This window comes from Microplitis mediator, chromosome 3 (genome assembly GCF_029852145.1).
Source record: "Microplitis mediator isolate UGA2020A chromosome 3, iyMicMedi2.1, whole genome shotgun sequence".
In the NCBI taxonomy this organism is placed as follows: domain Eukaryota; kingdom Metazoa; phylum Arthropoda; class Insecta; order Hymenoptera; family Braconidae; genus Microplitis; species Microplitis mediator.
The window spans coordinates 19,759,877-19,787,833 of NC_079971.1; the positions used below are offsets into that span (position 1 = coordinate 19,759,877).

General features: G+C 27.6%; 3 protein-coding genes across 5 annotated transcripts; 2 read left to right on the forward strand and 1 right to left on the reverse strand.

Moving 5' to 3' along the window:
- Positions 1-2,627, forward strand: LOC130665779 (uncharacterized). The gene is made up of 7 exons (XM_057466365.1): positions 1-387; positions 455-487; positions 552-587; positions 670-735; positions 2,109-2,246; positions 2,349-2,420; positions 2,493-2,627. Exons 1-7 carry the CDS (start codon positions 262-264, stop codon positions 2,547-2,549), a joined length of 528 nt encoding a protein of 175 aa, XP_057322348.1. The 5' UTR covers positions 1-261; the 3' UTR covers positions 2,550-2,627.
- A 2,545-nt stretch (positions 2,628-5,172) lies between these two features.
- LOC130665778 (NAD-dependent protein deacylase sirtuin-5, mitochondrial-like) lies at positions 5,173-8,976 on the forward strand. The gene is made up of 5 exons (XM_057466364.1): positions 5,173-5,415; positions 6,184-6,398; positions 6,667-6,809; positions 7,183-7,333; positions 8,756-8,976. The coding sequence occupies exons 1-5, from the start codon at positions 5,173-5,175 to the stop codon at positions 8,808-8,810; spliced, it is 807 nt and encodes a 268-aa protein (XP_057322347.1). The 3' UTR covers positions 8,811-8,976.
- On the reverse strand, positions 8,966-27,929 carry LOC130665776 (putative sodium-coupled neutral amino acid transporter 11). Of its 3 annotated transcripts, XM_057466359.1 has the most exons (8): positions 27,783-27,929; positions 27,448-27,527; positions 23,419-23,472; positions 19,879-19,966; positions 17,266-17,475; positions 16,920-17,172; positions 14,888-15,236; positions 8,966-12,422 (listed from the first exon to the last, which is right to left on the reverse strand). In XM_057466359.1, the coding sequence occupies exons 2-8, from the start codon at positions 27,523-27,525 to the stop codon at positions 11,922-11,924; spliced, it is 1,533 nt and encodes a 510-aa protein (XP_057322342.1). In that variant the 5' UTR covers positions 27,526-27,527; positions 27,783-27,929; the 3' UTR covers positions 8,966-11,921. The 3 variants fall into 3 exon arrangements, with proteins under 3 accessions (XP_057322342.1, XP_057322343.1, XP_057322344.1); XM_057466360.1 differs by lacking the exon at positions 23,419-23,472; XM_057466361.1 differs by lacking the exons at positions 23,419-23,472; positions 27,448-27,527; positions 27,783-27,929 and adding an exon at positions 23,038-23,355.
- Between the last annotated feature and the right edge of the window lie 28 nt (positions 27,930-27,957).

Sequence of the window (27,957 nt, forward strand, 5' to 3'; positions counted from 1 at the left end):
CTTCGACTCTTGACAGTTTGCTCGAAGTATTTTTATGGATTCAAATATTTTTCTAAACTTTTTTTACAAAAATAGAAATTTTAGAATTTCGTACCTTTAGTTTTTTTTTTTTTTTTTTTTTTCAATAAAAATTAACAATTTCAGAGTATACGCGGCATTTGTTATAAACTAATGTATATGTTTTTATAAATCAAACTTTTTTTTGCAAAATATTTATTTTAATAATTTTTATTTATTATTTACAATTATTATTTATAAAACATGAATTATTATTATTCTCATATTCCTAATATGTTATGGCCAATTATGACTAAATTTTGTACAGTTAAAATATTATGGATATTTTTATTTGTCGTTGTGACAACGACAGCCTTTCTCATGGTTATGGTAAATTACTTTATTATTTTTTAATTACCTTGAAATTTAATTAATTTCTTCAATTTTTTTTTTGCAGTATAAAGGCCAGCGAGGTGAATTAAAAAAACATGTAAGCTATTTTTTTTTTATTAATTTATTTAAAATAATAAACTAAAAAATTTATTTTTTTATAGATTCTTGGACAAAAATCGGCAGGCACTGACATTGAAGTAAATTTTATTATTTATAATTAAATAACATTTCTTGTTAATTATTTTACTGTATATTTTTTTTATATTTCACATTTTCCAGGTTCACAAAAGCGTTGAGAAAAAATTAAAAACATTCGCTGAAAATTTATCAGAAAAAGAAGACATTGTACGGAATAGTTTGTTAATATTTTAAATTGTATAAGCAGTACATAGAAAAAAACGATTTCTTGGTGCAAGAAATATTTTTTTCGCCCCAAGAAAAGAAGGATACCCTATTAGGGTGCTTTGAAAAAGTCGACGATTTTTTTTTATCGCTGACACAACTAAATATTGTTGTATGCATCAAAAAAAAATTTTTTCAAAATTTGAACCCTTAATATTAATTTTAAATAGGGGAGAGTGGGGCAAAATGGGCTGACATTTATATTACATATAAGCCCTCATTTCTTAAGGGGCCCATTTTACCTCCACTCTCTCTTACTTCCTTTTTCATTAAGAATTTTCCCATTTAAAAATCATGTAAATCGACTAACTTTTTTTTAAAAATTCTTATAGTTTAGCCGGAACGAGTTCTTATTTGAAGAGTATTTGTTGCTTTTTGAAAGTATAAAACGATTTTGCTCTAACTCGATCCATGTCAATTATATCAGCTCCGAAAGTCAACTTTTTCACTTTTTTCATGTATTTTTGTTAATAGTGAAAAAACGGGTCATCTTACGAAAAATATGCATAGGATCAAACTTTTAGAAAATTTTGTCCTCTACAAAATTGTTCATTACACTTATACTGCTAAAGTGCACCGTTCATAAGATACGAGCAGTTGAATATTTTACAGTAAAAAAACATGTATACCTGTGAAGTTTCCAAATGTTTAACTGCTCGTATCTTATGAACGGTGCATTTTAGCAGTATAAGTGTAACGAACAATTTTGTAGAGGACTAAATTTCCTAAAAGATTGGTGCTATGTATATTTTTTGTAAGATGACCTGTTTCTTCACTATTAACAAAAATACATGAAAAAAGTGAAAAAATTGACTTTTGGAACTAATACAATCGACATGGATATCGAGTTAGAGCAAAATCATTTTATACACTTTCGAAAAGCAACAAATACTCTTCAAGTAAAAACTCGTTTTAAAACGATAGCTTCAAATCCGGCTAAGCTATAGCAATTTTAAAAAAAAGTTTTTCGATTTACATGCTTTTTAAGTGGGAAAAATTTTAAATAAAACAGGAAGTACTTAAAATTAATATTAGAATTCAAACTGTAAGGAAATTTTTTTAGGTGTGTCAGAAAAAAAAAAAATAGTCGACTTTTTCAAAGCACGGCTGCCCAAATTCAAAAGACAGAAAGGGACAAATTTTTCAAAATCGATTTTTTAATATTTTTAGTTCCAGTGGAGTCTTGTGGACATGATTCAATACATATTTCAAAAATTTTATTTTTGTCAGTTTCTGTGTTTTGAAATTGGGCAGCCGAGCACCCTAATAGGGTATCCTTTTTTTTCTGTGTAAACTTACATTTTATAAAATTTTAGATAAATAAATCTCGTAATGATATAAAGTGCGCTGAGGAAATATTAAATTTTATCGAATCAAAAAAAATAACATCAGTAGCTTGTTACAAAAATTTATTGGGCGACTTAAAAAATGATTTACAAAAAATTGAAAGCGAGGTCAGTCAAATTTATGACTAGTATTTCAATACTCTATAAGTAAATTATTATAATAATAATAATAAATATCAAAATTAATATAAATTATTGTACATACTTCAGGTAAAAGAATTACAAAATGAAATAACGGAGTTATCGAAACATCGAGATAATTTAAAACATGATGTGTTGCAAGTAAATATATCGAAATAAATAAATGATTTTAGTAAAAATCAAAAAATAATTAAAATAAATAAATTATTTTAGCAGCAGGAAGAGTATAGAAAATTAATTTTCGTCGAAGAATTAGAGCACAAAATATAATAAGTAAATGCGAGTATAAATATTTGGTAAAATAAAATAATTGTTTCATTAAAAATTAATAATTATTTTCAAATTGAACGAGATTTATTTTTTCTTCTAAATTTAATCTAATGTATCTTAAGTTAGTAATCGCACTTGTAAGACTTTCGATTCGTCTTTTATACTGTTCACTTCTTACTAATAAAATGTCAATTTTTTTTTCAATTATTTTAACATCTTCATTAGACAAGTCTATGTAATTTTCTTCAGACTTAATTAGATCCGACTCTGAATCCATTGAATCCGATAAATCTGTATCCATGTTTACTGAGGAAATAAAATAATATTTTATTAATATATTTTCCAACAATTGAATTAAAAAAAAAAAAGGAAACTAAAAATATACCCATGTAGAAAATTTAACAAACCGTAGGTGCAATTTTTTGAAATATTTTTTTTTTTTTTTGCATAATTTATCGTTTTTAAAAAAATCCAAAAATTATTAGACGCCAACTAATTTGAGTATCATTAATTTATGATTATAAAATTAGCAGGCACTAAAAAATTTTCGAATTTTTTTTCAACAATTGAATTAAAAAAAAAAAAAAAAAACTAAAAATATGCACATGTAGAAAATTTAAGAAACCATAGGTACAATTTTTTGAAATATTTTTAACTTCCCGCTAAAAAAAAATTGGAAATTTACAAAAATTCGGGAAGTTATTGGTTTTGGTCCAATTTTCGAAAATCGAATTTCTATCAAATCTTGACATTTCGAGATTCTAGGAAACTATTCTGACTATTTTCAAGATGATGTCCGAGTGTATGTGTATGTGTATGTATTAGACTGGGCCAAAAAAATCGACTATTTTTTTTTTTGATACTGTGAAAATATAATTCCTGATGACCAAAAAAAGTATTGTGCAAGTTTGAGCCCTTAATATTGATATTAAGAGGTGTATCGTTACAACTATTAGTTTTTTGACAGAAATTTCATTTTTTACCCAAAACTCGTAAATCATCTATCTGAAAAATTTGAGCAATGTATATTTTCAAGGGAAATTGAATTCCCTACAAAAAATCTCTCCTAGTAAATTGAAGTAAAATGAGCCATTTCCTTGTAACCGTGCCTTAAACATTGATCTGTTTTTTAAATTCTTTGGTTCTATTTTGGATTTTTGTAACTACTAGAAATATTAAAATTTTTTTTAGTCAAGATACATATTCTTGAAGGAAATTTAATGCTCTACAAAAAAGGTCTCTTAACATTTTTCGCTAAATTCACTCCTTCGAAAGTTATTCAAGGTTGAAGTTGAGTCAAAACGACTTGAATAACCTGAATAACTTTCGAAGGAGTGAATTTAGTAAAAAATGTTATGAGACCTTTTTTGTAGAGCGTTGAATTTCCTTCAAGAATATGTATCTTGACTAAAAAAAATTTTAATATTTCTAGTAGTTACAAAAATCAAAAATAGAAACAAAGAATTTAAAAAACAAATCAATGTTTAACGCACGGTTACAAGAAAACGGCTCGTTTTACGTCAATTTACTAAGAGAGATTTTTTGTAGGCAATTCAACTTCCCTTAAGAAGTTTTAGGGCTGGCTCGTAGGGTCAACCGATAGACCGATTTTTTTTTCATAATTTATCGTTTTCAAAGAAATCAAAAAATTATTAGACGTCAACTAATTTGAATACCATGCAAAATTTCAATTTTTAAATTAAAAAAAATTTGAAATCAGTATATAGCCAATTACTGGGTCATTTACCTTGTACTTAATAAATGAGTATGAATGTACCAACGATTATCAATTTTTTAAATTTTCGAATAAATGATTGTGGATGTAGCAGACATCAGACAAATTTAAGATTACAAATAAATAGAGTAAATAATCAAAAAAATAAAATTTAAAAAAAATGCGCATTTAAAAAATTTCAAAATTAATAAGTGAATTTTTTTTAAATATTATTTTGTAAATTATTTACCCTATTTATTCATTATTTTAAGTTTGCCTGATGTCTGCTACATCCATACTCGCGATAAATGAATAAAATCTAAGTGGAGTAAAAATTAAAAAATTCATATTTAAATGAAAAAGTGCGCGCATTTTTTAAAAATTTCATTTCATATTTATTGATTTAAAATTTATATATTCTCTTATGTCTGCTACATCCACACTCATAATAAATAAATAAATAAATATATTTTCTTACAGTCAGTATATAAATTAATTTTTTCATCTCGTATTTTATTATTCTCCAAACAAGAATACTCTGAATACTCCATATAATTTTGTTGGTTAATTGATTTATTTAAAACCATGTTTCGTTTCATTTAAATAAAAAAATCTAGTATTTATTATAATATAACAATGAAATAATAAAATCTAAAACGTGTTACAAATATACCACTAGTGTAAATAGATTTAAAAATGGCGTTTAACTGGAACAGCTGATAATGTTTTGTAATCATCAGTCATCAGCTGATGGTTTATATTTAAAAAGGACTTGGAGGTCACACTTGAAAGCTAATTTATTCAAAGCTGTCCAGTAGTGTAATTGTTAATTTAATTTATAACTGTTGACTGATTGATTGATTGATTGATTGATAATATAAATAATAATAAAAGTAATTAATAATAATAATGAATAACGTAATGAAATCATTTAAAGATACTTTATCAAGTGCTAAAAATATATTAATTCTTACTGGAAGTGGAATATCAGCAGAATCTGGTGTGCCAACTTTTCGTGGTGCTGGTGGATTTTGGCGAACATATCAAGCAACTTATTTAGCAACTCCACAAGCTTTTAAGGCTAATCCATCACTTGTTTGGGAATTTTATGAATACAGACGAGATTTAGCATCTAAAGTACAACCAAATAAAGTAATTATTATAAATTATATTTATTTATTATGACCCTGGTAGAAATTTTTTGGAATTTTCTCTGAAAAACTCACTTCTAAAGTTCTAAAGATTTTTTTACATTTTTTCAGAGAAAAGTCAGAAAAATTTCCAAAATTTCCACCAGGGGATATTTAAATTACCCGCCGTCTAATAATTTTTTGAATTTTTTTAAAAACGATAAATTTAAAGAAAAATGAGTGTGAATCCTGGTGGAAATTTTTCGGAATTTTCTTTGCTAAAATTCTAAAGACTTTTCAGAGAAAAGTCAGAAAAATTTCCACCAGAATGTAGCAGACATCAGACAGATTTTAAATTATTAATAAATAGAGTAAATGATTGATAAAATTAAATTTTTTAAAAATTTAAAAATTATTTTGTGCATTTTTTAAAAATTATTTATTCTATTTATTTATAATTTTAAATTTGTCTGTCTGCTACATTCACACCCACAAAAAAAATATTTCAAAAAATTGCACTTAGTTTTTTAAATTTTATAATAATAAATAAAATGTACGAAGAGTAAAATTTAAAAAATACATATTTAGATAAATGAAAAATCAGTACGCGCCTTTTTTTGAATTTAAATATTTATTTTATTTAAAATTTATAAAATATCTCATGTCTGCTACATTCACACTCATGGATATTTTTAGTTTTTTTAAATTAAATGAAAAAATTTCAAAAATTTTTAATTGTCTGCTTACTTTAGGGTCATAATTTATTAATTTAATGATGTAATTATTTTAGGCACATGAAGCAATCGCTAATTTTGAAAAAAAATTAACGAGTCAAGGAAAGAAAGTAACTGTTGTAACACAAAACGTTGATGGACTTCATCAACGTGCAGGAACTAATAATATATATGAACTTCATGGTTCATTATTTAAAACCCGGTGCACTAAATGTGATAACGTTGAGGTCAATAATAATGTTCCTATTTGTCCAGCTTTAGCAAGAGCCAGGTAATAAAATTAAAAAAAAAATGATAAATTCATAAGGAGGTGGATTGAAAATTTAGAATTTAATTTGAAAAGTAAATGTTTTTAATTGTAACTTGTTTTAGTTCTGAAGAAGTCCCAATAAAGGGACAAGTCCGATTTATGGTCGAAATTAAATTCTAAATTTTGAACTACTGTCCACCTTCCTACGAATTTATCATTTTATTAAGTAGATCTAGACCCGATTTTAAATTAAATATATTACACATTTAACATATATATTTTCTTCCAGTTTACCAGAACAAGATGACACGTTGTCAGAAATACCCGTCGAAGATTTACCGCATTGTCAAAAAAATTCTTGTGCTGGATTATTGAGACCTTATATTGTATGGTTTGGAGAAAATCTTGATGAAGATCTTCTTAATAAAACTGGTTTGTTTTATTTTTAATTTATTTACTTTTTTTTTTTTATAATAGAATTAAAGAAAAAAAAATTTATAATACCTCTTAGAAAGGTTGTGTAAATTCTAAAAATAATATTGTTTTAAAAGTCGACGACAAAAGCGTCTTGGCATCACGATAACTTGCGTCATTCTAAATGAATCAAATTTAAATTTTGCCTAAATAAAATTTTAATTTATTTATCTATCTATAAATGTGTCCGTTAAAATATTTTTAAATTCATTTAGTTTTAAATAATTTCAATAAAAAGTCATAGCTAAATTATTTTTAAAATAATTTAATAAACTTTAGATTTTCTTCTTATATTTAATTAAATACTTTTTATATTTTATTTTTTTTTCAGAGGAATGTGTTGAAAATTGTGATGTGTGTTTAATTATTGGAACATCATCGATTGTTTATCCAGCTGCTATGTTTGCACCAAGAGTTGCTGAACGCGGTATTACCGTTGCTGAATTTAATTTGGAAGAAACAGCAGCAACAAAAAGTTTCCAGTAATTTATTTTATTTTTAAAATAATTTTTTTTAAAAATCACGCGCCCAAAGGTTAAAGGACGCATTGCTAGAGATTAGTAGGGATCCATGCTAAAAGGGTGAACAAATAGTATATTACACACCTAGGGCAGTAAAGTAAGAAAAGTCTCAGACCACATGTAATTGTTGTAAAGCCTCAAATCACATGTTGTCAACAAACATGTGATTTGAGACTTTCTTATTTACTGCCCATGGTGTGTATTATGCTGTATCAAAAGAATCCACTATTTTTTTTTTTCTTCATTATATTGAAAATATTGTTAGAAATGACGAAAAAAAAATACTGTGAAAGTTTAAGCTCTTAATATGAACATTAAGAGGTTCCACATTGCACTTTTCTATTTTCCATAAGAATAACATGGAAAAAATTTTTTTTACGTCTTCTGATTTTTATAAGTAGCTAACGATGCGTCATAGGAATAATTGGCAGGCATAATTTTGTAGGGAATTGAATGCTCTACAAAAAAAGTTTCTTATCATTTTTTGATAAATCTATTTGTTCAAAAGTTAGTTGAGGTTGAAGTCGAATGCATATTAAATTTTGAGATCTTTTTACTTTTCCGGCGAAACTATCAGACCTATTACAAAATATCATGGGACCTTTTTTGTAGAAAATTTTATTCCCTATAAGTTATTTCCAATAAAATTTTTTTGAATTCCGCATTGTTTTTTAGTTATTTTCATTTTAATGTCATGTTCATAAAAAAAATAGTTTTCTGATCGATTTTCAGAGCTTGACATTAAAATAGAAATAACTAGAAAACAATGCGGAATTCAAAAAAATTTTATTGGAAATAACTTATAGGGAATAAAATTTTCTACAAAAAAGGTCCCATGATATTTTGTAATAGGTCTGATAGTTTCGCCGAAAAAGCAAAAAGATCTCAAAATTTAATATGAATTCGACTTCAACCTCAAATAACTTTTGAACAAACAGATTCCTCAAAAAATGATAAGAAACTTTTTTTGTAGAGCATTCAATTGCCTACAAAATTATGCCTGCCAATTATACCTATGACGCATCGTTAGCTACTTATAAAAATCAGAAGACGCAAAAAAAAAAATATATAGTCCTTTTTAACTTTAGGTCACAAAATTTTCAAATTCTTCATGCGTAAAAAAAATTTACAAGTCAATTGGCGATAAAAAAAAAATGTATGCGTCCTTTTACCATTTGGTATTAGACACACAAAAAGATAATGTCAGAAATTCAACCAAATATAAAAAATGTTATGTTTAAAATTTGGTGATTTGGTATGAAATTACCGACATCTATATTTACTAAATATAGATACACAAATACACGAAGGGATCGAGTACCAGTTCCCTGATCAGATACTAAGTATTCTATCTCACATCTTAAAATATATTTTTTATTGCAGATATCATTTTCAAGGACCATGTACTGTGACAGTGACTGAAGCATTGGATATTTAAATAAAAAATAAACATATTTTAAATTAAAATAATAAAAATAACAAAGTGTTCTAGAATAGATGTTAGAGTTTAGACTAATTTTTATTTATTTCATACTAAATTGCGTGATATCTCTGTAAAAAAAGAGAATAATTTTAATACATTAAACCAATAAATTATTTAATCAGTTATAATTTATTTATCATTCCAAATATATATATAATAACATAATATAGATCAATATAATTTATATTTAATAATAATAAAACTTTCGTTAGCGTATTCTTCAAGTAGAATAACATTTTATTTTTGTTTTCATTATTTTTATTTTCTTTCTTTTGATGCTCATTGAAACATAAATTTATCACAGAGTTAGAAATGGTCGAGGAATTGCGATAAAAATAATTCGCGTCTCTTATTTTCTATTTTGCCCTTTTTTTATTATTATTATTAACATTTACTTGACAATCTTATCAGTTTTTTTATCTTAACCCGTTTAATTATTATTTACCATAAAAATATAAATTGCGGAAAAATTTCAAGTAGAAAAAAAAAATTCACTAAGAGAATTTTACTTTCGTTATTTTTTTAATAAACAAAATTATGAATATTTTCAGTTGATTATTTTGATCAGTTTGCATAATTCATGTACATCATTTTATATACATATATCAATTCTTAAACAATGTATATATATATACATAAACGCAGTATAAATTATAATTACAAATATATAATAAAAAAAAAATATCACAAATATAAAATAATTAGAAAAAAAATGTTTTATAAAAAAAATTAAAATTATTTATTTACTTTTTTTTTATACTTTCATGGAATGCTTGTTAATTTTCTTAATTTATACCCATTTATAAAGCTTGCATTTAAAGTATTTAAAAAAAAAGTTCATTCATTATAAATATTATTTTTTGATTGCTTTGTGCATTTGTCATTTCTTAACTACGTAAATAAATTGGCTATTGCACATAAAAATTAAAAAAAAAAATTTTCCCTCGCGGTTTTGAAAATGCCGTAAATTTACTGTTATAATTTTTTAATAATTTGGCGTAACTACACAGAAAAGAAAATTCTCGATTGAAGGTAAATAATTCTTGATTCAAGAACATTTTTTTGGATACCTAAATTTTCTCAGATAAAGTAGAAATCTTCTCCGACCAAGACAAATTCTCTTGGCTCAAGAAAATCTTGACTTGGTTCCCGAAAACGTTTGTCTTCCAAAATACTTTCTTGACTCAAGATAACTTTTTTTTCTGTGTACATCCCTGGCGGATCCATGTTCCGATTAATTACTGTAATTTACCAGACTTCGCCGTAATTTACCGAGAATACGAGGTTTCTATGACAAATTTACCGCAATTTGCGCTAATTTACGGTTATTTACGGTAAATTAAGGTTGAGTACGGCAATTTACCGAAATTAGCGATATTTTTCTGTAAGCACCATATGCTTTTTTATTTTTTACAGTGTAACAGTGCAATACCTCACTTTACGGTAAAATGCCCCACAGGTCTGCCGCAAATTTACGGTAAAAATACCGTACTTTTGCCGCAAATATCTCGCACATCTATAATAAAATTTTGTAATTTACCGTAAAATACCGTAATTATTCCGCACGAGTAAATTACATTAGTTACGGTAATTTACCGTACCTCGTATCTGACCTGGATGGTTATATTGGACAGTTTTTTTACTATAGTTATGCAGTATATTTATCGTACTTATGCTGTAGAGTCACCAGAATATTACAGTAAAATTTCTGGAAAAGTGCCGAACTTTTACCGAACAAATTCTCCATAAAAACTATGATACGATCCCTGGTGGATCCAAATTACCATAATTTAAGGAACTTTATAGTTAATAACGGTACTTAACGGTACAATACGGTACTTTACAGTAAACGAACGGTATATTACGGCCAAGCTGCGGTATTTTTTACCGCGAACCTGCGGTACAAGACGGTTAACCTACGGTACTTTACTGTAAATTAAAGTATTGCACTGTGAAAATAAAAAAGCATACGGTGCTTGTGGTAAAAATGCCGCAAATTTCGGTAAATTGCCGTATTTTACCGTAATCCACAGAAAACGTCAGATATTACTGTAAATTGCCGCAAAACGCGATAAATTAGCAGTAAAAATATCGTATTTTACGGTAAATTGCGGAAAATTACGATAATAGACCATAATTCAGATTCACCAGGGAATAATATGATAATTTTATAATAATCAAATCGTTTTTTTCCGGCAATAGTAGCGTCGATATCCTGCAATTTTGCCAGATTCCTGCTGATATAATGAAAAATTCTAAAAAATTCAGTTTTATATTTCGTTCGCTCCTGCATTTCAAATCATCGAAAATGTGCAAAATATAAATTTGTTTTTCTTTTATTCTATTAGTTTACTTTTTTCTAATTCAAACAAGAAAATGTATATAAGTGAACATAACTAGAACTCCTGGTTGAGAATTCCGATTGAGCCCGATTGGGATCCGATTGAGTTTAATCGGAATAATTCAGTTCCAATAGTAAAATAATATTTTTATTTCGTTATTATTTTCCGATTAGAACCGATTCATTCCAATTAAAAATTTTGAATGGGATTCAATAGGTTTTAATCGGAAAATAATATATTTTTCGAAAATTTCCGATTCATTTCAAGAGGATCAAATCCTATTGAAGTGAATCGGATTTTTCAACCAGGAACGGTTTGATGCTACAATATTCCCGCAAGTATACTAAAAAATACTCTGTATAATACGGTTTCAATGCTGTTAAAATGCCGCAATTTTTCTGTTCTATTATCGTAAAAATTCTGAATTTATTTCGTACACTTTTGGCAATAATTCGACAAAATAACTAAAATTTTACCGCAATTACGCAGTATTTTTACCGTGTTTTTGAGGCATTTCCATAACCGCGAGAGTTTAAAAAAAAATCTCGTTAATCTCTAAATTTAAAATTGCAAATACAAACTAATGATCCCTATCATATAATTTTTTGTAATCTAAATACAGCTTTGGTTTGGCGAATGTTATCTATCATTAATAATAAATATACTAGAAAAAAAATTAATTAATTAATTAATAACTTAATATGACGCCTAATTAATTTAAAAATTAAAGTACAGTACTAGCGATTGTCGTCACTAAATTTGTGATTTCTGTTGTTAAATTTGGTGGTAAGGAAGACGTTTCTAATACATTAGTCGCAGTAGTAGAAATATTTGCAATAGTTGAATTAATTACACAGTATGGCATTACTTGTCCGTGTTTACACGAATCAGCAGTATGGTTATGGAAGATGAGAAGGTATAAACCAGCAATAGCTGTAAATGCTCCCGCAGAAAGTAAACCCATTGCTGGTATTTTTTTAGGAGACAGAAGTGGACCTTCTTCGAGTCTTATATAACACAAGGCCGGTAATATATAAGCCAATGGTACTGCTGCTAAAATACCATTAAGCTCCAGTACAACACCAAGACAATCTTCAGACATTGATACTAAATAAGCTAGCGTTACTATTCCCATTGTTATTATAAGATAACGTCTGTCGGATCCAGCGATATATACATCATGGTTTTCTGTTTCAGTGGTACCTTTTATGGCCGTTAGGATTACCTATTTTTAAATAAAATTTTTTTAATTAGTAACGACTTATAATTACTGAAAAAATCAAGCAGATTAATTTGCTGATTTAACCGGTTAACTTAATTAGACGGAAAGAAGATGTTACTGGTTACTATCCCGGACTATACTCAGTTACAGCAGAGGTAAAAAAAAATTTCAGATGGTACCCAGTACTAACTCGATTGTACTGAGTTTCGTTTGAATAAGACTGAGTTCTATCCCAGATGTAATTGAGTTCCCTATAAAAAAATTCATATGGGAATCCAGCCTAGATTCCTATGTGGATTGCCCCATGGTGTTTTCGGATGGATTCACTTTCCATTTGGTTTCTTCCTATAGGAATCCATCATAGATCCCGATATAGATTCTTACATGGGTTCCTATATGCACAGAAAAAAAGAATTTCTTGGCGCAAGAATTTTTTTGTATTATAAATTGGACACAAAAATTTTCTTGGGGCGAGAAAAAGTTTATTGACTCAAAAAGTTTTTTCTTGCTCTGAGAAAATTAATTCTCGCTGTAAGAAAATTTCAGTTTTCAATTCATAATACAAAAAATTTCTTGAGCTGGGAAAAAATTTTCCTGGGGCGAGTAAAAAATTCTTGTGCCAAGTAATCCTTTTTTTCTGTGTGGGAATCCACACCATGGCAAATCCATATAAGAATCTAGTATAAGGATTCTCATGTGGATTTTTACGAAGATTTCCCATGGGAATCTGCACCATGTCAAAATCCACATAGAAATCTTGTATGGATTAGGAATTAGGAAAATTAACAAAAAGCGTCACGTTATTGATACAAATACCATAAAAAGCGTGAAAGTTTTAATAAAATTTCCTGGAGTAGCATACCTTTATACGATTCCTAATTGAGTGTTTTATTAAAATAATAAGTAAAATAAAAAGGTGACAGGCTTAGATATCCGTGGACAAAATATCCGTAAAAAAATTCAATTGATTAAATATTTGTATGGGTATATTTTTTCATCCCTTTGTTACGTCAATTTTCAGGATATTATGTCCGTAGATATTTTATTGCATACACAAAAAATTTGTGAAAAACGGGGGCGCTATCTTTCACACCATTTTATGTGTGGGTATATTTCTGTAATTGCAAACACAGAAAATTCGTGAAAAAAGAACGCTATGTTTCACACCTATTTATGTAATGAACCTGAAGGTCCCAACGTTGGATGCCAACGAATTTTCAAATTCCTTAAAAGCGGAAAAAAATATTCCTGACAATAAATAAAAGTGCCAGATGTTGTAAAAATTGAAAAAAATTCCACCTGTATACCGGAGGCCAAGTCCCACCCGCACACATCAAGCTTTCAAATTGAAAAATCGGAATAAAATACACGTACGCTTTTGTTCACTGCGAATAAATTGTAAAGTATGTGGAATTTTTTTCAATTTTTACAACATCTGGCACCTCTATTTATTTTTACGAATATTTTTTTCTGTTTTTAAGGAATTTGAAAATTCGTTGGCATCCAACGTTGGGACTTTCAGGTTCATTTTATGTATGTATTAATCATATGTATTTTCGCATGAAGTATTTAATGAATTAAATGATAAATGTTTATAAAATATGATTTTAATAACTTTCTTCTACTGTTATTTTAACTATGAAAATTTTGATCTGATGAATTCATGTCTTTGGTATGTTCATTTTCAGGGTATTCTGTCCGTAGATATTTTATTCATCGGATATTATTTCCGTGGATATTTTGTCGTGTGGTTATTTTGTCTGCGGATATGTTGTTACGCAACAAATAAAAAGTATCCTGCCAATAGAATATTATTCTGTTCTTTTATTCATATGCGCGTATCAATAGACGATAGACATAGAAATCTAGATACACTGGATTCTATAAAAATTATTTATATAGAAACTCAGATTCCTATATGAATTTCCCACAAAAAAACCCATGCACCCAAGTTTCTACATGGGGATCCAGGTACCCACCATTTCCTGTGTGTATTTTTTGTATGGGAATCCAGATACCCACACTTTCTTATGTGGAATCATTATATGGGAATTCATAGAAATCTAGATACCTAGATTCCTATATGGATTTCTAACAGAGAAATGAAGATATTCAATTTCCTATATGTATTTTTTTATGGGAATCCAAATACCCGCAGTATTCTATGTGGAATCCCTATAAAGGAATTCAGGTATCCAACTTCCCTACATGGATTCTCATATAATTCCATACGGATTTTTCAATAGGGTAATTACTGTAAACAGAGTCCATTAGTAAATAATCAAATCAATAATTTAACCCGTTTAGCCGTTGGCTAATTAAGTTAACCGGTGAAATTAACTAAGCTGATAAGCTGGCTATCTAATTGATTTAATCCACCTCTTCAGAAGGTTTTTAACCGAGTAAATTGCATAGCTCTACAATGTACTGAATAATAAATTAAATGAATAATTAATTATTTAAATTACTTCACGTGTTACGAAACATTCAATGGGGAATGTAAGTAAAATTGTTCCGCTAAACATTACTCTCGAGAGATTCATAAGATCATCGTCCCAACAATAATTTTCCATGAGGTCTCCTTGAACGTAACTTGTGAATGTGACGTAGCCGGCTATTCCAAATGCCGCAGCAATGAGGAAAGATGTAAATAGAGACCAGTGGGTTATCATGTCCCATTTCTGTTGGGTGGCGCGTTCTATTGACCCATAAATGAGGAATGTATTATGGTGGCACATAAATGCAAATGCCATTATTCCAATTGATGGCAATATTCCTCTCATATTGGCAAATTCCCAACTGTCTGCTCTGTCCGGTCTAAAAAAAAATTAAAAATTGATAATTAAAAAATTTTCGGTTGTTTAAATTTCTATTATTTTTCTAATGTAACAGACCCAATATCTGATCAAGTCCTTGCTCGGGTCGAAAAATTAGATCTGATTTTAGTCTAACAGGAGTGCATTTGGACTAATTGGTCTGTATTTGAACTAGTTGATCTATTTTTGATCTTTTATAAAAATTTTAAGCTGTTTTTGATCTGTTGTTGTAAAAAACAATTGTGTTACGGGCAGACAAAACTAAATTAATTCTTGAACTTGGAAATATTTTAGTTCTGAAAATTTGCACGGACAAAACTAGATTCAATCATGGACTTGTAATATTTTTATTTACGGACAATATTTATAAAAAATATTCAAAGTTCCAGAATTGATTGTGTTTTGATTACCATTTGCTTAGAGTATTTTGTTTAAAAATGTCGGCAGTTAATGATAGTTTGACAACTTTATTTTTTAGTTGTCTTGACTGAATATTTATAAGATTGAATAAAAGTAATAAAATTACTCTTAGAATGTCAATAAATTTTTCTTATTTACTGGATAAAATCGAAAAATATTTTGGCATTAGAAACCATCAAAATTCTCGTGACATCTTATTACGAAAGCGCATTAGCATGTTTCAAATATCAAGAAAATTAAAATAAATTTATAAATCTAGATTATTATTATTGTTATTTATATTTGTAAAAAGTCCTGTTTTTGATCTAAAGGCGATTAAAAGTAGACTCAAAATTATAGTAAAAAAAATTCTGGTTTTGTCCTAAATACAAATGAACACAGACTAATAATTATAACAAAAAAGTCTGTTTTTAATCTAAAAGCGTTAAAAAACAGGCTAAATATAATACGAAAACAAGTCTGATATTGGCCTGGATAGGGAATAGTACGGACACAAATCGATTAAATTCCCATCTGAAATAAATACAATTTAAATAACCTAAAGTAAATAAAAAGTATTTTAATTTATCATTTATTTTGAAACAGATCTAATTTTTCGATCCGGGAAATATATCTTCTTCGAGTCTTGTTTAAATCTTGCATAAAAAACTTACTAGCGGACATTGGTCAAGTAACTTGCGTCAGACAATGCTACTAGGGTTGCTATAGAAAAGGGTTCGGGATTAAACAGGACAGAATTATCTCACCCATACGAAAAAATATATGCCGGCGAAATAGCATACATACGACAATACTAAAGATATAAGCTGGTTATAGGGTAGAGGTACCGTTTTTGGCCACTTTAGAGCCAGTTTTGGACACTTAAGAAATTCAAATAAAATAATCTGTAAAAGACCCAATAACATAATCAATTTTTTTAATATGTCTAAAGATACATCTATCCCACTATTAAAATGAAAATTTTACTTTCCACTTTTTCATTTATTAAAATAAAGGATTAAATGTCCAAAAATGGAACAGTGGCCACAAATGGTACCTCTACCCTATACTTTTTTGCCGGGATATATATTTTTTCGTGCGGGCAGCGAAAGGTTTATTACGGGCAGGCTTATAACGGGTATTCAACTGTAATATCTTCAAATAGTTCGCTTCAAATTAGTAGGAATATTTTTACCGGTGTATGAAAATCATTGTGACTGTCATTACTTCAACGAAAAGTGATCAGATATTGTTTCTCTTACTTAGTTATTGAATGATAACTTACACAAGAGATGACATGGTACCCATTCTAATAAAAATTGCTAATAAAATGAAAGCAACGCATACGAGAGATAGAAATGATATTTTAGCAAGTCGCGCAACATTTCTATAGAGACACAATGGAATTGTTATCATTAAAGTTGCTAATAATATTACAACTTCTCTTTGTGCAAATATATTGCTTTCTGCTATCCCAGTTACCCTGATTATTACCTTTGTCACAGTATCACCGACAACAATATTGTAAGATATCATGGCTGCGAAAATAACAAACACAATTTTCAATAAATAAAATTTATAAAATATGTGATCTTTTAAATATTTGTTTTTTTAATTGTATACTATTTTACCTATAAAAGGGTAAATAAATTGTAGAACCGTTAGAATATAAAATCCAGGCCTTCCGAAACTAGCTCTCATTAGTCCTTGATAACTCATTTCTCCACAAATATGCCCACTTCTTACCATTAAAATAAGAGAATAGTCAGTTAATACTGCTACGATAATTAATAAAAAAATTCCTAAACCAAAACCCGATTGATGAAGTGCATACGGAATACCTAAAACATTAATAAAATTAATTTTATAATTAGAAAATTAAAAAAAGGCCATCCGGCAACCGAAATAGTAGTAGATTTCTTATTATTTATTTATTTATTTATTGTCAAGCTATTAAATAAAAATTAGTCGAAAAATTAAATTTCTTGGATATTTTCTATGAACAAGGTCAGAAATCTATGTAAAGAAATTGTCAAAACGGCAAGTGAAAAAACAAAAATTGAAGCTAATTAGATGAGCTTTAAAATACCTTCAATGATAATTAACATAAATTTTTGTTTTAAAGTAATTTATGGATAAATCAATAATAAATAATTTTTTATCTCAAATTTGGAAAATTTAAAATACCTACAACTTCCAAACTAATCAACTGATTTAGCGCATTTTCAAACTTGACCGAAACAATTAAACAAAAAAATATGTGTATCAAAATTCATTTAGATCTGTTCAAAATTGTTACACGCAAAAAAATAAATAATAAATTTTATTCGTATTGTCAATTGATTTTTATTGTTTGAACAATAAATCCGCATTAAAGAAGGTAATTCATAAATAATATAATATTAAAAGCGAAAAAGTATAAGAATGATTCTCTAAAATATATTGATATGAAAAATAAAAAAGTCACTCTTGGTCTTTAAATTTTATTGTTTGAAATGATAAAATACGTCATCTTGCCATATAAATATAGCCACATCAGTAATACTTTAGGTTAATTCTTTCACATACATTAAAAGCTTACAAACACAAGTAAAATTTTATTGTTTCAAACTATAAAAACTAATGCGCTTAAAATATGCTTTTTGACAAATTGAAGAAAGTAATAATTATATATTGTTGTACATAAAATCAATTGTTCGACATTGAAAATTTTATTTATCATACACTGTAAAAAATCCGGAGTGAATTGGGAGTGAAATAAAATCCGAATTCACTCCGGATTCACTCCGTCACTCGGAGTTCTGGAGTTTTAAAGAAAAATCACTCCGCATGTGGAGTGAATTGGGAGTTTCTTTTTAACAGAGTGATTGCGGAGTGACGCGGATTTTATTTCACTCCCAATTCACTCCGGTCCAGAGTTTTAATACTTAAATAAATTTATATTAATTTATATGAAACTGCTAAACAATATGTGTGTGTGTGTGTGTGTGTGTGTGTGTGTGTGTGTGTTTGGGTGTGTGCAGGTGTTTGCGTGCGTGTGTGCAAATGTGTGCGTGCGTGTGTGTGCATATCAGCTGATCAATAATATATTACGCGAATTTTTACTTCGATTTTATTAAGTGGAGTTATATTTTATTAATAATATTTTTAAAACTCCGCTCCGGAGTGAATTTCACTCCGAGGGAAGTAAATAATTAAAAATTCATTCACTCCGCATTCACTCCGGATTTAATCCGCATTCACTCCGCGAATTTTTTACAGTGTACTGAATGTTTTTTTTACTTTTTTACTATAATGTTCTAACCAGTAAATGTTGAGGCTGAAACGTTAAATTATTATAATTTCATTTTTTTATCTACCTAACAGTAATTTCTATTACTTGTAACATGATTTATTTACATATAAACTTTAAATTTCAATATTTAAATTAAGATCATTATAATATATTCAATAAAACTATGAAATTACTGTTTGAAATGATATTAAATTGTGATCACATTCTAAATTTTTAGTTATCAATTACTAATTTTTATAATTCAATTTTTTGCGTGTAGCATTATCGCGATCACAAGGCTCAATATTTATAATTAATCATATAGTTGCGTTTGAACGTCATAATTAATGAACGATTCATTTTTAGATTAAATCATAATAGTGTAATTTGAAGCTTATTCTATTAGCTACAAGATGTAATTAACGGAATTAACCCGCGACGTATTATTTATAAGATATTCAGAGTTAAAGCCGTAAAAATTTTTTTCAAAAATTCTCAGTCATTGATCTGTTCCAAAAAATTGTCGAAATGGAAAGTTAAATAACAGAAATCAAAGGTAGTTTCATGAAATTTCAGATACTTTCAACAGAAATGAACTATCGCTTTTTATACAAAAGTTATTTAGGGAGAAATTGACAAAAAAACATTTTTTTTTTTTTTAAGCTTTAAATCCATAACTTTTGAACTAACCGCCCGATTTGGCTCATCTTCGATCTTGACCTAGATTTTTACCCAAAAAAAAAGTATTTTAAATTTCATTCAAACCCCTTTGGAATTGCAAACGCTATCACATCTACAAGCCGTTTTATCTCCCATATATATAAATTTTTTAACTCATAGTATTTTTGGAACCTACTCGACGAGTCATGTTAAGTTTTGAAAAAATTTTTTGAAAATTTCACCATAAGGACAAATGAAATTGCCAAATTTTTATAAGAAATCTACTAAAAAATAATGAAAAAATACTCACCGATAACTCCACTACCAATAATGGAATTAATAAAATTAAAACTCGCCATTGGAAGACTCGTAAATTTCCCTGATTCCTCTTCATCTTCCTAAAACGCGACCCACAATCACAATTATTTATTTAAATAACATAATTAAAATTTAACAATAATAAAAAAAAATATTTTTCTATTAAAGCTTAGTACACTTGTTTTATTATTCATCCCTCACTCCATCTTTCACTCTTGCTATCGTTATTAATGCACATAATCTAAATAATTAAACGATAAATTTAATATTATTCTAGTATATAATACTATGAAATTTTAAATTTAATTAAATATTCAAATTAATGCTTGTTAATTAAACATAAACATTTGCTGTAAATTAAAACATAATATTATTTGCTGCCATATTTTCATAGCATTTATGGAAGTGCAATTTATTAAACATTCACGTGCTAAAAAAAAATTGTTTTTTAAAAAAAGCATTAAGAAAATTCATTATGCAAACTTCTCATCATCTTGCACATGTTCTGTATTTTATTCAAGCAAAAATAATAGTATATTGCGTGACAAGGGATGAAGCAAGACGATTTTAGACAAGAGTGAAGTTGACTACTCAAAAGCGAGGGCTGACATCACCCGAAATCTGAAATCGTGTTCGATCACAAGTCACGCATAATATTTTTCATATTATTTGCATTGATACTGAGTTTCAATGTCTAAAGTCAGTCAAAACAGGCTAATTTCTGACCGAAAGTGTGACAAATAAAGAATACTGTATTTTAAATATTCAAATTTAACCCTTCAGTATTCCCGCCTTTTTTAGTGTCTCGCTTGCACTGCAGTCACATCCTCCCATACGAAAAAAATATATATCCGGATATATCCGGGCAAATCTGCATATATGAGACATATATTTATATATATGTTGCATATATGCGACATATTCCAGATTTTCCCGGATATATCCGGATATATATTTTTTTCGTATGGGCTATAATTGGAATCCTGTGTCCTTTGAGCAAAATGCTTATAACGGGAGTGCTGACGGGTTAAATAATTTAACAAGAGAAACATTCACTTGTTATTTCAATCATTTTTCATCATACCTGCGTCGAAAGTTTAAATTCCTGCTCTGTTTAGAAGGAAGAAAGTCGTTATATGTTTTTTAATACGAAAACAAAACGATAAAAAATAGCGCACGCGACATTCTTTCCTCAAACAGAGGCAAGAATTTGAACTTTCAGGCAATTATACACGCGTGGGTTGGAATGTCCTACTTTTCTCCCTCGGTGTGTAATATACTATTTTATAATTAGAACTCGTATTATTTTTGTATTTTTCGAGACACAAGTGTCAGTTTAGTCGCTTATTAGAATGACAAATATTTAGAGACTTGCAATAAACAAATGCGATTCTGACTGAAATGAAGTCAGAAACTAAATTATCAGACAGACACTAATGAGTTTCTTCCCTAGATCAGTCTGCGATCAGTTTCTGCCCGTAGATCGCATTGGTTTGTTTCGACTGGAAAAATAGGCATTGAAACTCGCAATTTCAATGCAAGTGATATGAAACTAGTATATTACACACCAAAGAATAAAAACAGGACAGCCCAACTCGCGTGTTTTCTTAAAATAAATCAGTAAGAAGTACTGCAAATCAGTGAGAATATTCTCACTGATTTGCAGTACTTTTAACTGATTTATTTTAAGAGAGTGTGTAATTACCGAGCGAACACGCGAATCGGCACACCCTACCTTCCTTCGTCGCGTGTAAATTATTTTTCACTAGATCTACACCTGAAAGTTTAAACTTTTGTTTCTGTTTGCGCACAGAAAAAAAGATACTTTAGCAATTAGTGTTTGAAATTATAACCCGGAACCTGGGTGTCAATATAGAGAACTTTGTCATTCCAAACAATAAATTTTATTTGTAATACGTGTCATAAATTTTTAATGTGTAAGTTACGATTTTTAAAGTTCAAATATTAATTTTTCTTGTATAGACAGTAAATTTTAATATTTATCCAATAATTATTTACGTTTTAATTATGAATCAAAGAATTACTATTTAGAATGATAATATTTACTAATCACTTTATCATTATATTACTTGTCGTTTCTCAATTTATATATACACTGTAAGAAGAGCGGTGTTAAAAATGGACTAATTTTAACTCCGCCCGGTGTTAAAATGAAATTACACCGGCGTAGGAGGCGTAACTCGGTGGTGTGAAAATACCGGTGTTAAACTAGTGTAAAAGCGGAGTAATACCGGTGTAAAAGCGGGGTAAACTGAGTCCGCTTGGAGTATTAACTTTGAAAAGCTTATAAAACACAAAAAATGTCAGTTCTTAATGAAAATGAATAAAAAATATCATTTATTAACAAGTATAAAATAAGAAAACAAAGTATTAAATTGATTGAACTATTAGATACAGTAATATATATTATTATATTATTGTTAAATACCAATTATATATGATATTATTCGTAAAAAGTCGAAGTATAGAAATTAGAAAAAAAATTCTATTAAATATAAAAAAATATAAAAATTTGATGAATATTATCAGGAGGGAATTTCCACTTTGTTATGTATTTATTTATGTTATACGTAATTTGTTTAAAAATTACACAATTTTACTTCCACCATTACAATCACCAATAATTTAATTAATTAATAAAACCGCTATTTAACTGTAGTAATCGCATAAGTAAAAATATTCACAAAGTAAAATATTTTAACACCGGTAAAGAATATCTACACCGGCGGCGGCGTTATTTTAACACCGGGGAATTTTTTTCAACACCGGTACAGAATATTTACACCGGCGGCGGCGTTATTTTCACACAGCTTTCGGTGTTGAAATTTAACACCGCCGATTTTAACACCTACACCGCTTGGACACCCCGGTGATTTTTTACAGTTGTAGTTCATTTTTTTCCCGCGGGAAAAATTTTACATACATTAATTTTTATCATTTATTCTCTCATAAGATAAAAGTCGACTCTCTCCCGTCTAAACAGGGCGGGAATTTAAACTTTCGGTGCAGTTATGGTAAAAAAGTTATGTTAAGATGATGGGAAGTAATAAATTTTTTAAGAAAATTTATAAATGCAAAAATTCTTTTGTGTAAAAAAAAAAGAAGAAAATTAAGCTGATGCGTTTCTTACCAATAATACAAAGAAACAATCCACATTGTTAACAATATTAGATGTTATCTTATTTTTTCTAACAGCTGAGCACAATTATACATAAACAAACTGATGATTATCGGCGATAGTGGCTGATGATGACTATTCGATGATTTTATTTTTTTTTTTTAGATGACAGAAGTATCCAAGACGAGATGAACAATGACATAGATTCATATACAGTAATATATTTAAAATGATATAAAAAATAATAATAAAAATACACGTAATACAGATGCAGAAATAAATTTATTATCAATAAAATAAATTTAATTGATACTTTATGGAACAAGTTTAGAAAAATGTATGATTTCAATGCCGCGCAGAGACAATTGTTTTTTTCTGTGATTTAATTCTTACCCTTACAAGTTGTCTCAAATCGTCGTAAGAATCATCCGTTTCCAAGCTGCCTCCCTGCCAAATTTTCCCGACATTTTGTGCATGAATCAGCAAGAAGAGTAGGAAAAAAAACAATAAAACACCAGGGAAAGAAAAAATAATAAATTGTGATTTTTAATAAATTGACGTGTGGAAAAATTTAACAAAATTTCCATTTATAATCAAAGACGATTGTGCTTTAATTAGATATAAATTATTTTGAATAATAATATAATTAATTACTTATCCATCAATTTGTTTTTAAAAATATTTAAATGCATGTATATATAATATATATATTATATCAATGATGAATGCATAATTATGGAATAATTTTAATCGTTAATCACTGTACTGTATAATAAAGTAGATTGTCAATTAATACGGACATAAATATTCATTATATTATCTGTCTGGGAAATGAACTCTTTAAGATAACATATGTTTATGAAGGCATTACATCACAATCAAATAATTATTATTTATTAAATAAATAAATCTACTTTCATTGACATAAATAGTTATACAAAACTCGGGTAATTTTTAGTGAAATTGGACTCATAAAATTTTTATTTTTTATTCTGTTTGTCCACAAAATTTTTGTGAACAATAATTTAATTACTTTATTTTTTTGAGAAACAGTCAATTTATTACATTTCTATCATGTTAATAGGGGAGAGTGGGGCAAAATGGGCTGACATTTATATTACATATAAGCCCTTATTTCTTAAGGGGCCATTTTGCCCCACTCTTCCCTATATAATTTTTTTTTAACTTCCCGCTACGAAAATTTCAAATTTTCAAAGGAAGGGAAGTTATTGGTTTCGGTCCGACTTTCGAAAATCAAGTTTTCATCAAATGTCGACGTTTCGAGGTCCTCGGAAGCTATTCTGACTATAGTCTACTTCCCCTATTACGAAGCTTTGTGACGAAAAATTGCCTAAGTCAAATAAAAAATTGAATAAAATCTGGTGAATCTTCGGGTACAAAAACCAAGCAAAAAAAGTTTTAATTTTTTTTGTTATTAACAAAAACGTTTTGCAAGTAAAGCCTCAGTCGGCTTTAACGGAATACTGGATAAAGATTTTTCTCATGCAGTTAATTAAATGTACAAAATAAAATAATTCAATCTTTTCTGAATCGTTTGGTCACAAAGTTTATACGAAAATGTTAATTATTAATTATGAAAATAATTATTTAATTTTATCAACATAAAAAAATACTATTTCCGGATGGGCGCCTGTGTGTGTGTGTGTGTGTGTGTGTGTGTGTGTGTGTGTGTGTGTGTGTGTGTGTGTGTGTGTGTGTGTGTGTGTGTGTGTGTGTGTGTGTGTGTGTGTGTGTGTGTGTGTGTGTGTGTGTGTAAGTTTTTTTGTCCGACAAATATAGATTAAAAATTTGTTTTTTAGGTTTTTTGCGTATAACTCATAAACCACTTGCCCGATTCGCTTCAAAATGTACTGAGTTTTAAGTCTTGTTGAGCTTTTTCGATTGCCACCAAAAACACTCGATTCGGTTCATTCGTTCCAAAGATATCATCGGACAAAAATAATTTTGTTTTTCAGTGAAATCTGTGTTTTGTTGGTCTAGCAGTTTTTTGAGCTCGAAGAATAAAACTCAAAAATTTACAAGTAATCTTTTCTAGCTCAGGAAGTTCGAAAACAGCGGGAAGTTTTGGGGCTGGCCTGCAGGGTCAGGCGGTTTTCAGATTTTTTTTTTTAAATGAGACTTCAAGAGACTGATGTGTACACTAAAAAAAAAATATTTCTCGACACAAAAAAAATTTACTTGCCTCAAGAAATTTTTGCACTATGAATGAAAGTAAAAAATTATGGAGCGAAAACTTCACTACTTTGCTAATAATCAACTAAATTATTATTTTCAGATAAACTGATAAAAAATTTTCTTTAGAAAAAACAATTTTCTTGGAATAATGAATTGTTCGTTTCTAAACTCAAAAAAAATAATTTTGATTTTAAGAAAGTACTTAATTTAAATAAAAATTTCTTGAGTCAGTTAATTTTTTAATTACTAAGATAATTTTTCTCCAGCCAAAAAAAATTTTTTTGTATCAAACGATTAATTTATTGCAAATTTGCTATAAAATGATTTCGCAGCATAAAAATATTTGCTTCTTAAAAAAGTTATTTTTTTATCGATGTAAAGACAATAATCTAATAATCTGGAGCTCTATTTTTTTTTTTGGACCAATAAATAATATTTCGTTGCATTAAAAGTTTCATCCATTTTTAAAAAGCTTATATGACGTACGCGAACAGAATAATAATATTTTGTTGGTGTCATGCCAGTGGGAGTATTTTTTAGACAATCATTTTAGACTTTTATGTGCAAAGAACAACATAAATCTGATGAATTCAAGTAAACAAAAAGAAAATCATTAAAATGAGAGTTATACTCAAAAGAAAAAAATAATTTGCCTTGAAATTTATGAGTTCGTAGTGCATTTTTGTCTTGAAATTAATATTTATGTATTAATTTTGAACCAATAGATTACAAAGAAAAAAGAATTACTTGGCGCAAGAAACATTTTGCACTATGATTTAAAAACAAAAATTTTTTTAGAACTGAGTATTGTTGTTGTAATAACTCCAAAAAAATAGTTGCACTATTTAACTGCCATTTTATAGTTAGATTTGCCGGTTTTTTCTCTGAGTGAGTAAATATACATTTAATCACAGACAATTGTAAACAATTTACAAAAAAATTACTTGTCATGGGACTGATAATCAATTGATCTATCACAAGTTTTTAAGATAAATTAAAAATAACTCACTCGCAATTAAAAATGTTTGAACTCTTTTTTGCTTTTAATCGAAACAGATTATAATTGTTTTAGGATTGTAAATAATCACGAATTAATACATTTGACACAAGGCAAGAAACTGCGCCCGAAATAGATGCTGTGACTTTAAATCAAAAAATGCTGACATAAATTAATTAACTAATTTGTAAGCCTAATAGTTCAAAATTTATCAATAAAAAAGTGTCACATTTTTTTTTTAATGTTCACCCGTCAGGGGACTGATATTGCAGGGGGAGACGAAGTTTTAATCAATTTCATTTTAGTTTTTTTATACATATTTATCATTCGTCTCATAAATTACTTCATATATATATCTTAATTATATTTATAATAATTAAATATATAGCAGTGACTGAAATATATTCAAAAACATGAATTTTACCGAATTTTGTATAACTAATCATATTTATAATAAATTTATAACGAAAATTACTTTTTTGCATAATTATGTTAAAGTTTAAAGTTTAAATTTTTAATTAATAATTCAAAAATTCGAATGTGTGAATGTGGCAGATAGACAAATTTACAATTATTAACAAATAGACTAAATAATTAATAAAATAAAATTTTAAAAAATGCGCATTTAAAAAATTTTAAAATTAATAAGTGGATTTTTTGTAAATATCATTTTTTTAAATTATTTTTTCTATTTATTTATAATTTTAAATTTGTCTGATGTCTGCTACATTCACACTCGTAAATTTTAGTTTGTTAATTAAAATAATTTACTTATTAATTAGTAAATTACAAATATAATGAAATTATTTAATTAACAAATAGTGTAAAAAATAAATAAATTTTTTTAGTTACAGGATTTTTAAAAAAATTGTTAGAACACAAAAAAATATGATCCTGAAGTTGGCAGACAATTAATAATTTTTGAATTTTTTTTTCTACTAATTAATTACAAAAAAAAAAAATCTAAAAATATGCACATGTAGAAAATTAACACATCTGTAAGTGCAATTTTTTTTGTAATTTATCGTTTTTTAAGAATATAAAAATTAGTAGACGTCGGTCAAATTCAGTATCATAAAAAATAATTTAAATAAACAATAGAAAACAATAAAAAAAAAAAAAACACCTTGTGCTTTTTTATGTTACACTCAAATCTTAAAACAGTTTTACTAAATTGTCAATTAAAATTTTAAAATATTGTAAATGTTTAAAAATATAAAATTACTCACGTCTTCAAAATTCTTTCTTGCATCTAAGATGTAACTTTTTTCATTGGCACTTTGCGGCTGCGAACTTCCTTGCGCCATATCTAGATTTCGTTTATAAAAACAATAAAAATAATTTAACAATATGACAAAATAAAAAAACAAGTGTAATATTTTTTTTTTTAATTAATAAAAATTATCGCGAACTTTGACACAACAAAAAATTTAAAAAACGATAAATTAAACAAAACTTTTTTTTCTTTTATTTAAAAAATAAAAATGATAAATTTTAAGATCGACGATAAATTGAAAGATAACTCGGGTATCAGCGAGCTCTTATTCGAAACTGGTCTGCTTACTTGTTTCAAATATTACAGATGTTAGAGTTGTAAATAAGCTTTGATCTTGTGTTTATTGATTACTAAAGTCGCCTTGAGAGATATATTTTTTTACTTATAACACATCTATATATCTCTTATGAAATATATGTAATAATATATATATGTTTGCATATTACATTACACTTGCGCAATG

Bases quoted from the DNA above. Each gene is read 5' to 3' on its own strand.
- LOC130665776 (XM_057466359.1), bottom strand. From the start codon at position 27,525: ATGGCGCAAGGAAGTTCGCAGCCGCAAAGTGCCAATGAAAAAAGTTAC. The intron at 23,473-27,447 runs GTGAGTAATTTT...AAAATTTGGCAG, and splicing joins CAAGAAAGAATTTTGAAGAC to GGAGGCAGCTTGGAAACGGA. The intron at 19,967-23,418 runs GTAAGAATTAAA...GTCGCGTTTTAG, and splicing joins ATTTGAGACAACTTGTAAGG to GAAGATGAAGAGGAATCAGG.
- LOC130665778 (XM_057466364.1), top strand. From the start codon at position 5,173: ATGAATAACGTAATGAAATCATTTAAAGATACTTTATCAAGTGCTAAA. The intron at 6,399-6,666 runs GTAATAAAATTA...ATTTTCTTCCAG, and splicing joins CCAGCTTTAGCAAGAGCCAG to TTTACCAGAACAAGATGACA. The intron at 7,334-8,755 runs GTAATTTATTTT...TTTTTATTGCAG, and splicing joins GCAGCAACAAAAAGTTTCCA to ATATCATTTTCAAGGACCAT.
- LOC130665779 (XM_057466365.1), top strand. From the start codon at position 262: ATGAATTATTATTATTCTCATATTCCTAATATGTTATGGCCAATTATG. The intron at 2,247-2,348 runs GTCAGTCAAATT...TACATACTTCAG, and splicing joins TACAAAAAATTGAAAGCGAG to GTAAAAGAATTACAAAATGA. The intron at 2,421-2,492 runs GTAAATATATCG...AAATTATTTTAG, and splicing joins TAAAACATGATGTGTTGCAA to CAGCAGGAAGAGTATAGAAA.